The sequence below is a fragment of the Notothenia coriiceps genome, unplaced genomic scaffold, assembly GCF_000735185.1.
Source record: "Notothenia coriiceps isolate Sejong01 unplaced genomic scaffold, NC01 NC01_scaffold00019000, whole genome shotgun sequence".
In the NCBI taxonomy this organism is placed as follows: domain Eukaryota; kingdom Metazoa; phylum Chordata; class Actinopteri; order Perciformes; family Nototheniidae; genus Notothenia; species Notothenia coriiceps.
The window spans coordinates 12,059-27,885 of NW_011351701.1; the positions used below are offsets into that span (position 1 = coordinate 12,059).

The 15,827-nt window shown below is 38.2% G+C and overlaps 3 protein-coding genes across 5 annotated transcripts in view; all 3 read left to right on the forward strand.

Annotated features, from left to right (window-relative positions):
* Positions 1–3,512: 3,512 nt before the first annotated feature.
* LOC104951530 (epithelial membrane protein 3-like) lies at positions 3,513–7,303 on the forward strand. Of its 2 annotated transcripts, none has more exons than XM_010778193.1 (5): positions 3,513–3,654; positions 5,470–5,580; positions 5,767–5,869; positions 5,986–6,126; positions 6,722–7,303. In XM_010778193.1, the coding sequence occupies exons 2-5, from the start codon at positions 5,503–5,505 to the stop codon at positions 6,895–6,897; spliced, it is 498 nt and encodes a 165-aa protein (XP_010776495.1). In that variant the 5' UTR covers positions 3,513–3,654; positions 5,470–5,502; the 3' UTR covers positions 6,898–7,303. The 2 variants fall into 2 exon arrangements, with proteins under 2 accessions (XP_010776495.1, XP_010776496.1); XM_010778194.1 differs by having other exon boundaries at positions 3,523–3,654; positions 5,454–5,580.
* A 280-nt stretch (positions 7,304–7,583) lies between these two features.
* On the forward strand, positions 7,584–13,955 carry fam83e (family with sequence similarity 83 member E). 2 transcript variants are annotated; one of them, XM_010778195.1, is made up of 9 exons: positions 7,584–7,961; positions 8,047–8,737; positions 9,263–9,409; positions 10,334–10,458; positions 10,795–11,283; positions 11,557–11,616; positions 11,773–12,007; positions 12,084–12,290; positions 13,139–13,955. In XM_010778195.1, exons 2-9 carry the CDS (start codon positions 8,270–8,272, stop codon positions 13,313–13,315), a joined length of 1,908 nt encoding a protein of 635 aa, XP_010776497.1. In that variant the 5' UTR covers positions 7,584–7,961; positions 8,047–8,269; the 3' UTR covers positions 13,316–13,955. The 2 variants fall into 2 exon arrangements, with proteins under 2 accessions (XP_010776497.1, XP_010776498.1); XM_010778196.1 differs by having other exon boundaries at positions 8,083–8,737.
* Positions 13,956–14,704: 749 nt separating this feature from the next.
* Positions 14,705–15,827, forward strand: part of utp3 (UTP3 small subunit processome component) — a 7,803-nt gene continuing 6,680 nt past the window's right edge. Inside the window, exons 1-2 of the mRNA XM_010778203.1 lie at positions 14,705–14,920; positions 15,447–15,534. Coding sequence (XP_010776505.1) covers positions 14,904–14,920; positions 15,447–15,534 — 105 coding nt within the window. The 5' untranslated portion in view covers positions 14,705–14,903. The remainder of the gene's footprint in view (positions 14,921–15,446; positions 15,535–15,827) is intronic.

The following is a 15,827-nucleotide window of genomic DNA, read 5'->3' on the forward strand; positions in this document are numbered from 1 at the left end:
AGTCTGGGCACTGTGTGTGGCCAATTGTCATCGTCTCGTTTTGTCTAATGTTATAACTGCCTTATAATACGTTAGGTTACGTACTGTGTTAGGAAAGTAGACGAAATTTTTTTACACTCCCGACGGTAGTATCGAATCGGTGGTATAGCGAAGAATAGCACAACAAAATTATCGCACACACTGTAAACGAAAACTGTCTCTTAACACAACTATTGGTTCTAAGGAAACAGCGAAACAAAGGAATTGAAGAACTTGAAACTATAGACGAAAGAAAGTGTTGGATTATGTTGAGTGTTGTCGACACGAAGGGAAACTCAAATAAGGGGTTAAGTTTTTCCATAGCTTACACCCTTCTTAATTTTCAGAGTTTATTGTTCGAAAGGAAATAGCAGTCCATCTTCTTGAACAATCCGAATCACACTGCGATGGGTGTGTTATGTTGGCAAACAAGTCCCGTAAAAACTCGTAACAAGTAACACAGTCTTGAACAGACATCTGGGTAACGAGACATGTATACTGTATTGTGTCGCTTTCTCCAAACAGTTTCTAAGAGATATTCGTAGAGTACGAGAGTAATGGAATCCTTTGTGCACCCGATAACCTCCCAAAATGGTACTATTACTATTTATTACAATCACATATATATGCTCAACTAACTGGTAGATAAAAATTCATCTTCGTCCATTTTATTCTCGGCTTCCCACCCGGCTCCTGCGTCGGATAGGTGGTTTCATAAGGAATGGTCGGCTCTCAATCTCGGGCTAACTACAAGTTAGTATCCACTAATACCACATCACTCATCCCTTCTCGTCTCATCGCGACTGCCCAAATCACCGATTTAAATTCGACCCGTTACCCTACGAAATGACGTTCCATCGATTCTCGCTCGCCGTCCAACATGTTAAAGGGGTCCCTCCACTCCACTCCCGATCATTGAATACATGACTTCACATAGAGACTAGAAAATGAAAGTGTATTAAAAGGGAAACAGTTATCGAGACACGAAACCACAACACATCCTCCGAGGTAACGCTAAAAAACATTACATTTTAGGTTGTATGACAAAGTGTTATTAATATATCTGGCTAGCTATAGCTACTTGCTAACGGTTTAGCTTAACCCGCGATTCAAAGTAACGTCAACGTAGCTGTAATTTATGCTTTGCTTACATGTTCGCATAACTTGGAAGTTTACTGACATTTACATACCTTGTTTACCTGGCTCAAGTGGTGGCTCTGGGGGTGTTGTGTGAGCCACCACTTGAGAATTGTCGTATTTTTTAAGAAATGTTTTCTTATGTCCATCTTCAAAAACTCTGAGTCCGACTGACAGTTTATTTTAAACATTGTCACAGCTCACAGGATAGGTACCTGTCAGCCAATAAGACAGATGTTTATTTCCATTCAACTCTCTGGTTGGTCTGGTGTCTTGCCTCTGTTGCATTCACTGAACATGGGAAATTACAATCCTGCCGTCCTCTCCAGTGTCATGATGAGGTTCAGGTAAAGCACGGATGTATTATATTATTGACTCAATAATATAATACATGACTTTGAGAGTAGGCAATCTAAGCATATTAACACAATTAATTAAACATACTTATCACGGCGACGGCATTTTCATTTTTTATTTTTTTTGCTAGGGGGCCCCTTAGTGGCTGCGGGGCCCTAAGCGGCCGCTTATGTCGCTTAATGGGTCGGGCTGGCTCTGATGTCCCCATATGTCAGCTGTTGTCTCAGTTTCAGAATTTGTTCTTGATTTCCTCTTTTCAAGGAAAGGGCAACATCTGATACTGATCAAGATTGGTCTTACTTCAGTAACACACAACATACATTTTAATCAGAGGAAGTGATGGTTTTTACCAGATGAGATTCTGGGACAGTTACTAACAGCAGCACAAATACACACATGTCCGTGTTATGTGTAAGAACGTGTAACATTACGGCCTTCTTGGCCAGGTCAGCATTGTAAATGAGATTTTGTCTCAATGTTTTCATCTGGTTAAATAAAGGTTAAATACAATAATAAAAAATAAAAAAGTGTTATATGTCAGATTCCTCCGCGTACCACTAGTGGGAGCTGGCGTACCACCAGTGCGCCAGCATTGTTGAGAACCACTGGTCTAGTGTGACAGTTAAAGCTACTTAAAAAAAAATGTAAGAAATGTGTAGTGTAGGCTATGCTAAATGTTTGAGTTATGCATTGTGTTGTTTTCAGAGGTGGGAGAAGTCAGATCTTGAGTGAAAGTAGAAGTACCAGAGTGTAGCAGTACTATTTACAAGTAAAAGTTCTGCATTCAAAATGTTACTAAAGTAACATTTCCAAAGTATTAAGATGAAAAATATACTTAAAGTACCAAAAGTAAAAGTACTCATTATGCAGATTGGTCCATTTTAGAATAATATGTATTTATATGTTTTCATTATATTTATTGATGTATAAAAGTGTTTTTAAAAGCTGGTAAAAGTGCAGCTAGTTCTAATGACTTTGTATACTGTAGGGTATATTGTGAATTTACTCCAGGTGTAACTAAAGCCTTATTTAATTGTTTATATATCACATCATTAATCCAAATCTGTAAAGTAACTAAAGATATTAAATAAATGCAGTGGAGTAAAAGTACACCATTTAGCTCTGAATTGTAGTGGAGAAGTTCAAAGTAACATAACATAACATGGAAGTACCCGGGACAGTAAATGTACTTAGTTACTTCCCACCTCTGGTTGTTTTTAGATTGATTGGCTATAACAGTAAAGTGCTGATGAACATGTATGTGTAAGAACATTATCATATAGTGACAATATTCCTGTATTGAGTACTTTTGTGCTTTAAGGGGGAGGAGGTCATGCAAAATTGTGGCATGTTAATTATTTGCAATTTATGTTGTGTATTACTTTGCTTTTACTTTTTTATGGTCTTCTTAGTGACATTAAATGATACATTTTCGCCCTTGGTGGACAAATAATATTTTCCCGCCATTGTTTTTGGTCCTTTATCAAAAATGAATACTTATGCAAATTGATATGTTTCCTAGTGATTACATTTATTAAACACTATGTTGTATCCTGGGAGGTTTGAGATTTCCTGCACTACAGTAAAGATTGGGCAGTATTCAGCCCTACTTCCTGCCTTTCAATCACCTCACTCTGGAAATACTGTTGTGGTCCTCATGCCAACTGCACAGCATGAGAACAGCTTTTGCACAGGTGAGGCTTTAATAATATAAAATGTAACCATTGCGAGCCCACACATCCAGCACAGTTGAAATTACGACAAATGTGTTTCAACTGTGTGAAGTCTGAAAAAACGTAAGCACATTACCTTATCTTATTTAGTTCTAAAATTCAATACAGATTGAATATGTGCAGCTTTTGAGGAAATATTCAGTTTTTATTCAGTTCTAGAGGAATGCTATTGTTGGTATTAAATTGGTCCAGACCACACATTTGAGGGGGAGGGCAGAGTAACTCTAGAGGAAATGGGTGTTGAGGACTCCTCCTATATCTAACTCCACATTCCTTTTCTGTACCCTTTTCAAAGTTTCGGAGCTAAGACTGTGAGACCAGAAAAGGGCAGAGGAAGGATAACTGCAACTAGAAAGCAGTTGTCAACAACCACTGAACATTACAGACTCAAAAGCTCTGTAGCTGAAGGGTAAGAACTTCGTCTTTGTTATGTGAGCTTAAACAGACATTATTCCTGGACTTTCACGGACAGCTTAGTATGATGAATCTATTGCCCAATAAAATGCAGGTCACTCCCTAATGTGATCAAATGCTAAAATATGGTTTCATTATGATATCTAACCTTCATAAGGCTGCGTTTCTGTTGATCAACAGTGCATTTTCTGTAATCATCACCTTCCTTACTGCCTGTGCTAGTTACCTCAACATTATGTAAACCAGATGTAGCACTATCTAATCAAACACATGCCTCTCTGAATTGTCCACAACGGAACAGCAACAGTGGTTTCCCCCTCTGGACAGAGCTGGGTGGGAAAGACAAACATGAGCAAGGCGTAGGATACTCATTCCTTAAAGTAAGCTGTGTAGTTAAGAGAGGACCAATTACGAAAAGGAAAGGTCTACCCCACCATTTGTATTTCAAATGTTATTTAATGATTTATGAAATTGGCTAGCAACAATTTGCACAGTTAAGGTCCCATAACTGCACATAACACTTGTTTCTGTTTTAGAATTATTCGTTTTTTAGTTATTACTGTATTTACGTTTGACATGATGTCCGTTATGTTTTTGTTTTTTTGCCTTTAGTTATTTATACCTGTATCTATGGGAAATGAAACCAAAAAGTCTTGCTTAATGATGTGATTGCCTGTTTTTGCAAGTGTCCTCAAAAATGTTGGATAGAAAAAAGTGAATCATACCATTGAGTCATTCATTTCTCCTTTTTGGAGTTGTTCCTATTTAAATGCATTTTTGGCTGAGGGCTGTAAAGATTTCAGACTTTCACTAAACAATTATCATGGCAAAAGCAATGCACCGGTGATAATATTATCACAATATCTATAAAGTATTTGAAAGAAAAATAGTGCTATCAGTCTGATTCATTATTATCCTCTTGCCAATTCAACCTTGCTCAATATATGGTGTAAGAAAAATCTTTAACCATAATTGTACAAAAGCGTACAAAAACAAAGAAACGGAAGTTATTCAAGAGGCGCTAGATTGTTATCAATCTTAACACAATATGACATTGTATCATAAGAGAATTTAAATGTTTTTTTCTCAAATTGAACCCAATGTATTATGATGGATAATCATCCTTTATACTGCAAGGATCTTTACATTTGGATATGTCAGACCCTTGTTAGGTAAAGTTTCAGGATAAAGCTTGTTTAAAATTGTTCCAGGGAGTTGATGTTCTGATTCCTCAGAGACCGGAGCTGCTCTGGAGACGAAGACAAACTCTCCGTGTCTTGCATGCTTGTAGCTGATAAATGGGCAGAGATTGTCAGTGCAGATGTTGAGATGCGTGATGAAAGTGCTCAGAGTTTCCCCAAGAGGCAGACACAGGGTCCACTGTTTCAGGCCACTTCCTTTAGAAATCTGATGAGCACTTTGGAAATGGACCATAAAGCTGTTGATTCCTATATCATAAAAATGGAGAATTACAATTTTTTCAAAATGTGCCTTTTAACAAGCCAACTTCACTTTCCTTCAGTTGTGATGTCACACTGATACTTTACATATATAGGCAGAAAGTGCCGCCACATTGTTGTTCATTCCCTGGCTACAATGGCAGAACAAACACGCAGCTGCTAAACAAGTTTCAAACAAATGGTTAATACAGGTATAGTCAGGTGGCCACTATTCGAACAAAAGGTATTTTGAACAAATACAATACAAGAGGAAACCTGCTGATGAGCATTACATCACTCCTGTAGCCCAAACAGATTTTACAGATGCAATTCTATAATTATAATTACATTACAGGTTTGTTTGTACACAGGATACCACACTCTTCCCTCATCTCCAAGCAGCCATGGTTTTCCTGCTCATATTCATGACCGTGCTGCATTTGGTGACCTTGGCCATGCTCCTCATCGCCACCCTGGAGAAGGTGAGACGCATATTTTCTCTCTTCCTACAGTAGATGTCACTGGTGATACCTGTATGATGTGAATAAAGGCTCACACACAAATGTTGCACATCAACTACTGCCAGCTGTGGTTTTGTGCTATTCTGAGAACCTGTCTTTGAAAACTGAACCAATCTTTCTTTTTGCTTTCTTTTATTCTTTCTGCAGTCCTGGTGGATATGGGATGATTTAGAAATCACAGACCTCTGGTATAACTGCTTCCATGATAATGCCACAAAGACCTGGATGTGTGCTGCTACAAATGAGAGCGGTACATTTTAGATTATTTGTTTGCATGCTAGTCTGCATTATTTACTGGTCAAGTTTTGCATTGTGTTTTGCTTGTGAGTGAGTGTCTAACACTCATTCTCTGACCCACTCTCCCAGACTGGCTGCAGTCGGTCCAGGCCCTCATGGTCCTCTCTGTGGTCTTCTCCTCCATCTCCTTCCTGGTTTTTCTCGGTCAGCTGGTCACCATGTCCAGAGGAGGACTCTTCTACTTCACAGGCCTCTGTCAGGCATTTGCAGGTGAAGTCTTACGTTATCACATAAGCCATATCAAATGTTGTCAATGAAAAAAAACAGTAAGGTTTTTATTTTTTGACTTTTAAGGGCCATTAAAGCTTTGAATCTTTTGTGAAAACTTGACTGCACTTATATTTTCTTTGCAAATGTAGCTTTTGTTTCTACAGTTGTTACGAGAGTAGACCTCTGTCAAAGTATAACTTGATGAGTGAAATCAGCTTGGTTTTTCTCTCTCTAATTATTTTGTGTTTTTTTGGAATCGTGCCTTTATATTAATTTAGATGAATATATAGTTGTATCAATTTGAATATCAGTCTATCCCACATTCACAGTCTTGCTGCTATTAATAATAAACAAGACTGTAATAATTTAAAACGGAAAATATTAGTTAATTATAGTCCACTATAAATGCACTAGTTAATCCTGTAAAAACATTCATGCCCATCTGTTTTCGAGAATTCTATTTCAAAGTGTTTTATTTATGTTTACAAAGGAATCCTAATTAATCCCTATCAGGTAGTCACACATGCATACCATGAAATGAACAGCTGTGGTGAGACATTTTGAACTAAAACCTTTTAATGTCTTGCTCCTGCAGGCTTCACAGTCTTTGCTGCTTGCCTCATCTTCACCTTCCACAGAAAGGAGATCTTAAGTGAATCCAGAGATCTTAGCAAAGGACGCTTTGGCTACTGCTTCATCCTGGCCTGGCTGTGTGTCCCTCTCCTCCTGGTCAGTGGAGTGCTATACGCCCACCTGCGCAAGAAGCAGTGAGCCACAAACAGAAAATATGCAAAATTTAAAAAAGAGCTCTTCACTCACATTCCAGAGTAAAGATAGTGCACATGAGGAGATAAGAGACTAAGAAGAAAATACTTCTTTAAATTATGTAATACTTTCAGACCCAAAATCCACCCTACCATGCTACATGGTATGCAGGACGTTATGTCATGATCGTGACTCTCTAGGAGACACATTGTTATTGTAACTCAAGACCAAATCAAGAAAACTCGGTTAAGCTTAACATATTAATCATGAAGAATTCTGTAACGGAAGTATTTGCTAATCAATGTATACCTTGTACTTAATGTATGATTGTGATTATGTTTGATATATTTTGTATATATCTGTTTACTTATTAAAGTAAACAGCCGGTGCAATCCTCTGGCATTATACTGTGGTTGCTAAAGGGTGTGCCAATCATTGTTAAAGCATCAGTCAACATGTTGTGGCATTCAATGTTTACTTTGCTGTGGTATGCTTGCATTTTCCACATCATTTCAGAGGAAGTTTATAATGAACTAATAAGAAATTGGCCAGTTACACTTCAGCAGTATCACATTCACCAACACATTTTTCCCAGAGGTAATAAAAAGGAAACTACTGTAATTATACCTTTTTAGATGGAAAGTTAGGTGTTGTGTGAAACTGTTGCCTCCAAACCTACCTGTCAGGCTGGACCAGTTCAAAAAGGAAGTTGTGAGGTAAGAAGCAGTCTCTAAGACAAAGTTGACACGGCACTATTTGTTGCCACACACGTCAAACGCGTTTAGTGTATGACCTAGAGCCAGTATACCAAAGACTCTGATTTAAGTAAAATACTGCAGCTGTGAAGACCATAGAGAGACACATTCGGATTTAGACTGTGTGTCTGAGCAGCGAACGGATCTGTCAGCTTTGTACAATGTGTGGAATCTGAGAACAACGTCGGTTGGAAGGAGTGGAAGTGTTTGGAGAGGTGAGACGATCGGCATGGGAAGGAACACATGAAGAGGTATAGCTCTTAAAAGCTTTTTATTGATACTCGAGGCTGAGAGATGAGACATGCTTTCCACGAGGTGAGTTTCACATTTTGTTTTGTGTGTTCATAATGATTTTTTTATATATATGATTTACTCATAGATGTATTGAAAATGTGTCCAGGACTTTTTCTCACAGAGCATTTTCTGAACCTTCAAGATATCATATGTTTTCGGGGCTGGTCTTGCCAACATGGAGATATTGTGACTTTTTGCCAGAAGAATGAATGGAATTACTAGATCCAAGCGTGACATGAGCTGGTCTGGGTTGGATTTGGTATAACACTACAGAAGTCAGTAGTGGAAACTTTGTTAGCAGTTTTACACAGAGACATCAGGCTGCCGTCATGTCCAACTCACACGAGCAGAGCCTTGATGAGAATGTAGTTTTTCTACCGGTGAATGAGTCCTCCCCAGAGTTCCTCCATTGTGAGAAGGAGCGTCAGGCAGTGGAGACACTCCTCAATGCAGGACCAGAGGCCTTCTACAGCTCCATCGGCACAGAGCGCTCCGGCTGCTTCCTGTCTTCTGAAGAGGTCAGCCAGATAAGCAGCTGGGCTCAGGACTATCGCCTTCACCCGCTACAGGTGCAAAGACAGGGGAATGGAGAGGACGGCAGCTCAGAGATGGAGGACTTCTGTTCCACATACTTCCCCTCCTTCACAGACACACCACCACCGGGCCTGGAGCTGGGCTGGCCTGAGAATAGCCCCTGGGGAGCCAAAGACAGCGTTAGAGTCCACACCAGCCCTCCTGCAGAGGGGGACCCTTCTGTCAGGCAGATCATCAGATGGCACTTGCAAAATGCTGGCGAAGTATGCAAATATATCATGTTATGGATAAACACGTTTATTTTCATATGGTAGAGCTGGAACACTCTGATTTAAGAACTGTTTTTATGATAATGTAATTTATTGAGAATTAATACTTTAACACCACTATATTTCAGAGATACATCTTCTTTTTTGCTATGTTAATCTGGAGACTTAAGTTAAAGATCGTACTAAAAGAATAGAATCAAATATAAATAACCTTTTCAATTTAAACTTTTCAACAATAAATAAAATATAGAAACATGAAGCAACCTTTACCAGCTCCACTACACAAATGCTGCCTAAGGGTTAAATCATCAACCCAAAGTACTTTTACTGCTTTTGTGGTTAATATTAGTTCAGTTTTACTTCTGTGAAGTAGCATCACATCTTACTTTTCTGCATCAATATGATATCTTTAATCTTTTAGAAAAATAAAGAAGAAATAAAGGGTTCAATTTTGCGCATACCACTTTCTGGACAATCCGATCAAGTACAGACTAAGGGACATATTTTTATAATACACAGGTAATTGCCATTGTGACGGATAGGTTGACAGATGGTGCAATTATTGGAGATTTACACAAAGCTGCTTCCCGGGGTGTCCGTGTGTACATCATCCTGAACCACAGGTCCATTCAAGAGAACTTCACGCTCAACAGGCTCAGGCATCCGGTGAGTCACCTCCTGCAAATTAGCACACACCTAGCAGCCATTTGATTGGGTATGTTTGACATGACAATAAATCAACCCAAGCACCGCCAGTCAAAAGGGCCACTGGGTTACATCTTAAGGTTACATCCTAAAGCATTGTTATAAACTTGATACACTGCATTTTGTGTAGTGGTATCCTTCTACTCTTACATTCCTGTTGAATAATCTTAGGAATGTGAAACGTACTCTTGGCATTAGTTAAACTGGTTGCACAGCATTCACAGTTGACTGTTCCTCTTGAGGTGGTGAAATGCTGTGCCTAATGTTGAATACCCTACTACAAGATATACATCCATTTCATGATAGCAGTTTATGAAATTGATGAATGAACCGATTAGTTCTCCATCCCTAAAATGACTCTTGCTCACCATGAGGTTGACATTTGTGGTTTTTAGATAAATGCATTGACTATTGTATTGGTTGCCATTACATTTGGTGAAGACATTTCAACCCCTCAGAATGAATTTTGTCAGGTTGGTGATCCCTTAACTTTCATCTGATGCCCTCAGGCCAAATACTTTGGTTAATGATGCAAAAAAGTGCAAAACTAATGACAATCACATCTCTTCATCTTTACTTTGTTTCTGTTACTAACTTGCACATTTGTGCATGCTAACATGCTAAACTAAGATGGTGAACATGGTAAACCTGTTTCTGCTAATCATCAGCCGTGTGATTGTAAGCATGTTTACACCCTGACGTTAGCTTTTGGCTCAAAGCACTGCTATGTCTATAGAGCCTCACAGGGCCCCTTGCATGGATACTCTTGTTTACTATAAACCCTGTGTAAGATATTATGCCGCTTCATCTCATTGTATCAAAGATAAACAACACCTTTTAGTTTCCTTCTATCTCAAATTTCAACTCTGGTTTGTGGTTTGGCAGAACATGCAGGTGCGTGTTCTTGGTGGGAAAACCTTTTGTTCGAGGACAGGAAGAATGGTGGTCGGAGAAATGAAAGACAATTTCCTTCTGTTCGATTTACAGACAGTGATTCATGGCAGCTACAGGTGAGCAGTTGTTTCATTTACCTCAGTTCCCATTTTTTTCCTTATTGTGGAAATCATCATTGACATGTGGATAATAGCTTCATGCCATTTTTGTATTTTTCATAATTTCAATAGACCCATTTCTTTCTATATTCAATAAAAAAAGGTTATAATGATGGGTACTTTATTCCCATCATTTTTTTAACTGTTAATTCACTTTTTCTTTACATTTTCATATTATATTGTTACATCCTTGGCTTACAGCTTGATTGAATGTATGGTTTTGATCCTAATATTTACTGTCATCCTTCATTTTCCTTTAAATGTATCGGAAACACTGATCTTTGCACTCTGCAGCCTCACATGGACCGACGCCCACCTGCACCGGCAGCTGATCACCGTTCTGAACGGACCAGTGGTAGAATCATTCGACAGGGAGTTCAGGACCCTTTTTGCTGCTTCACTCCCTGTCCCCGACACATGGAGGGAGGCAGGGACTCATGTAGATGTGACTCATCATCTGAAAGACCGCTCAGATCTCGGGTTTCAAAGACATCCCCTGTATGAGCCTGAGATTACCAATCCTCCATCCCCACCTGCTGATTCCCTCCTTGACTGGGTAGCCATGGGGGTTATACACACTACAAAGTGCAGTCCTCTTGATCAACACGATGAAATCATGGCCAAGGAAATGCAGGTGCAGAGCAAATTCCTGTTTGATCAGCAGGAGGAAATCATGGCCAAGGAAATGCCGATACAGAGCCAAATGCTGTTTGATAAAAACACACTCTTTATGGACAGTTTTAGGCCTACTTACAATGGAAACCAATTTGTGGATAACAAAAGGTACATGGATCATCTTGACTTCAATCTAAGTTGTATTTGGACCAATCATACAGAATGCTTTTACAATTGTCATTTAAACAAATACAATGTTGGTATCTTTAATTCAAATGTAACTTCATACTGAAAACTGACACCCAAATGAAAAATTGAAACATGTTTTCTGTTTCTTTTCATTCTCTAATTAATTTCCCCTAGCACAGAATTGTTGTGTAATATTTTGTGATACAGGTTGTTTGCATGACTTATATATTGCTTTCTTTCTGTATCTGACAGGGTGTATCGAAACACTTCTCCAGTGACAAACAATATGCCATATAAATTACCAACTTTCAAGTATGTCTTCTTACAGTCATTTTTTAAATAATACTGATGAAGAGTATTGTTCTTGTCTTCTTCTAATAACGTTTTATGCTAATCTGTTTCCTGGAATCTTGATTATTTCCATAGAAAATGATTGATTTATTGTGTTATTGTTTTTATTCCCTGCAGGGTGGATCACATAATAAATAAGGCTATTTCCCGACAACTCTCAGCGGAGAAGAGCACCAATTTAGATGACAGAACACGAACAAGACTTGATGATAAAGGAACACAACCAACACACCATATAAACATCCTTCCGTTTTCGGAGAGAAGAGAGACCTTAAGGAGGGAAGCCATATTGGGAGAAGTGGGAAGCATAAATAAAACTAGCTCACCCACGGAGAGCAAACCATCTTCTAGAGTAAGTAACAGGCCTTTTCTACCGAAGCACTTGAGTTAAAATTGTGGAAAACTAAGATGCATTTCTCTCCTCACAGAAACCTCTGATCCTAATGGTGCCGCAGTCTGAGAGCTACAAATCCCTGAGTGACATCATGAAGAGGACTCATCCCCAGCAGAGCCCTTCAGGACAGATCAGGAAAGGATCAAAGGCCGCCGCGTCAGAACTGACCCAGACTATGATGGAGCTGAGTGTAAACAAAACACTAAACAGAGGAGTCCCTGTGCCAAGGTTTATGGCCAGTGTAAGTGGATTCTTTATATCTCTGTCTTTATGTGCTTGTGAAGAAGTTGTGATGGAGGAGGAGATACTTCTCACGAAAATAAATCCACAGCCCCGTTCAAAGCTTACAGAGATGTTACTCTTTTTAAGCTAAGACAATACAGGAGAAAAACATATATTTTTAATGCAATGGTCAATTTGAAGAGTTTGGGCTATTTTGGTAAAATTGAAAATGGACTCTACTTATATAATGCTTTATCCAGTCTTTAAGACCACTCAAAGCATTTTACTACAAGTCATCATTCACACCATTCATACAGAGCAGTGCCATTTGCTCATGTAAGCTAACATTCACACAACACATTCACACATGCCATCGAGAGCAACTCGGGGTTAAGTATCTTGCCCAAGGATATATCAACATGTTGACTGCAAGGGCTGTGATCGAACCCACAACCTCCTGATTGAAAGACGACTGCACTTCCTTGCAGCCACAGTCGCCTATTGTATATCTAGTGAAAAGTAAACAAAAATCCAAAATAGACATTGAGTTTTAAGTATAACCCAACTTTTTGCGCAAATAGAATGTTCCCCATTTTCACCAAAAGTCAGCATTAGATAATGTCTAATTTCCATTTTTTTACATAATATCTCTGAACAAAAACATTTAAAATAAAAAACAAATGTCTAACTTTAGGTGATAAATATGAATATTGAGCCTTTATCCAATAATCAGATTTGTGTTTCATGTTTTAAATCAAACATATTTAATAAGGTAATGGCTACTTTGCATATTAAACTAAACACAACTTGTAATGATATGCTTTTAATGTGTTTTTGGTGCCTTAAATCTCCTTTTTTCTTTGACAGTGCTTTGACCCAGATCAGATGACACCTGCCCTTAACCTGATGAGGAAGAGGAACGATGAGTTGAAACCGTTATTGTACGGAAGTCCACAAAACCTTTTGCCCAGAGAGAGGCCCCGCAGCTCCTCTTATGCGTCCTGGAGGTGGCCACTCGCAGAGGCGGAGGGAAAACAGGAATGAGAAGCAAGGAAGAACATACATGATCAATAACTTCTGTAAAAACGTTTTTTTTTCACTGACCAAGGACAGCCGTCAACAGTGGATAGTTACAAACTCTGCAGTGTTAACCCAAATCAGGCCCAAAACAGGCTATGACTCTGAGAATAAAGCCATTGTTATATGCATGTATGTAAATTCTACCTCTACCTGTTTTTTGTTATGTTAATGTTGCTCCTCTTCAATAGTATTAACCTTTTTCACCACTACAATGCTGTACAAATTCTAATAGGACCTTTTGATTGAAATATAGAATAACACATCTTTAGACCTTTATTGAATGGATATAAATGTGCATTTGTTTTGATACAGTATGAAGGTCAGGATTTGTATATTATATTAATTGGAATTAATATAGTATATCATGAAATAGATGGTATGAAATTAATGCAATAATTGTTTTAAAGGTGACGATGTTAAAGGTTTAAAGAAGAAAGAGACACAAATCCTTTTGCTAATAGTTAACGCACATGAGGTTATGTGCTTGGTGAACAGTTTACACTTTTTGATTTAAATTGAGTTTTTAAAAAAGCTGATGCCAAACGTTTAAGACTCACAGCACATGAACCATGACATAGACCATTGATGTGTACAACAAGGAACAAATAAAATAATACACCTACTGTCTCTAGTGTCTGTTTAAACCGGTTTAACCATGTTTGCTGGGTTTGAATGGCTGCCTGGACACATGACCACATTTGAAGAAATGTGAGAGATCGACTAAAGGTTGGATAGCAAGCAATCATTGGGAGTTAAGTATTATATTATAATATCCAGAACAATCTTCATATTACCAAATATCGTACAAGCAGAGTTGCATTTTCAGTCAGATACAGTGCTTCATCGGTTTTATATTATTCACTCATATGTTTTGTTGTTCTCTCCCTGAACATTAGTTAATAAGATATATTATCGATCCCAAATTGGGAGATGTTTTCATTGCAGCATAACACAAGTATTGCACTTAATTAGAAATACAAAAAGAGTGGAAAATAAACAATTGTACAATAAAAACATCTCAAAATAGAACAAAACATAACTAAAAGAGTGAAAATAAAAAAGTTGACCAAGAAAAAATATGTAAACTATCTGACAAATAAAACACTATTGGCGGGCGAAATTACAGCTAACACAATATTAAAGTGGGATTTTATTTACTGGTGGCGAGGGTGGCTGGGGTTACAATTGGTGTAGGTGTAGACTCAATGTATTTGATTCAAACCATCATTCAAACCCGTAAACAAGTCATTAAAAACTCAAACACTAAATCAAATAGATGTATGTAGGCCTCCCTCACAGTAGAGGGCGGTGTGCAACCTTCACGTTGCTGTGGAGACCGTCATGTAAAGTAAAGTAGAAGAAGAAATCACGGAAGCACATGGCAACGAGAGTGGAAGTGTATCGATTCAACGCTATACAACTGGATATTTAATACAGTTCTCTTTTGTTTTATCTCCAGTTGTCAGCACTGGTGTTTAAAAGCATTGCTTCTTTTCCACTGTAACGTCCTATTTGTCTGCTAACGTGCAGCTAACAGTGTATCGTTTCCATCATGGTTCGAGAAAAAAGGTGAGTTCGGCCAAAGTTAGCTAAACCAGAGTCTGCTTGTTTTTATGTTGCTATGTGATTGTTATGCTGCTAAAGCTGCATTTAGCCTCATAGTTAGGCAGAGGTGTTCTGATACAGTCTATGTTTATGATATGTTTTGACACCTTGTAATCGATTTTTGTCTAAAAAGTTTACGTTTTTTCCTTTTCCAACCGGACCTACAGTAAACACTAAGTTATTCCATTATTATAACGCTAAACATTTTCCAAATTCCTTGAAAACGTATCCCAATTTTCTACAGTTTTGCCCTTTTTATTAACCATGTATGTTTGCTTTTAGTTCAGTTTATTTAGGTATTGTGCTTTCATTCTTGTCTAAGTATGAATGTATGTATTTAGGTATCTGTAAACTTGAATGTTGTATGCATGTGTTTTAATTAGTTATGTTATTATATGAGAGGGAAATCCTTCGATACTGTGTGTTGTATTGTTATATAAGTGTTGTAATTATATTATTTAATGTCTGTCTCCTTTCTTTTACCATTCAGAACTATAAAGGCCCCAAGGCAAAAGAAGCCAGTGCAATATGATGAAGATGACCCTGAGGGATACAAGAAGATGCCTGTCCCTGACAAGGTAGAGCAGCAGATCTGTCCCTGCTGACTGCACTGTTGTTGTTGTTGTTGTTGTCGTCGTCGTCGTCATCATCACAGTAGGGTCACAATAAGACAGAGATGCATGACATACAAAATGCAGGGTTTGACATACTGAGAGAAATGTACCTAAGTATTGTAACCTACATCTGTTGGTTAATGATTAATAATGATTGGTGATATTTTGTAATCGTCACTTGAGTTTCAGAAAAGCTTTTGATTGTTGGTATTGATCTACAGTATTAAATATAAACTAGATGTGGCTAGGCACACAGG

Bases quoted from the DNA above. Each gene is read 5' to 3' on its own strand.
- LOC104951530 (XM_010778193.1), top strand. From the start codon at position 5,503: ATGGTTTTCCTGCTCATATTCATGACCGTGCTGCATTTGGTGACCTTG. The intron at 5,581-5,766 runs GTGAGACGCATA...TTCTTTCTGCAG, and splicing joins TCATCGCCACCCTGGAGAAG to TCCTGGTGGATATGGGATGA. The intron at 5,870-5,985 runs GTACATTTTAGA...CCACTCTCCCAG, and splicing joins TGCTGCTACAAATGAGAGCG to ACTGGCTGCAGTCGGTCCAG.
- fam83e (XM_010778195.1), top strand. From the start codon at position 8,270: ATGTCCAACTCACACGAGCAGAGCCTTGATGAGAATGTAGTTTTTCTA. The intron at 8,738-9,262 runs GTATGCAAATAT...TATAATACACAG, and splicing joins ACTTGCAAAATGCTGGCGAA to GTAATTGCCATTGTGACGGA. The intron at 11,284-11,556 runs GTACATGGATCA...TGTATCTGACAG, and splicing joins CAATTTGTGGATAACAAAAG to GGTGTATCGAAACACTTCTC.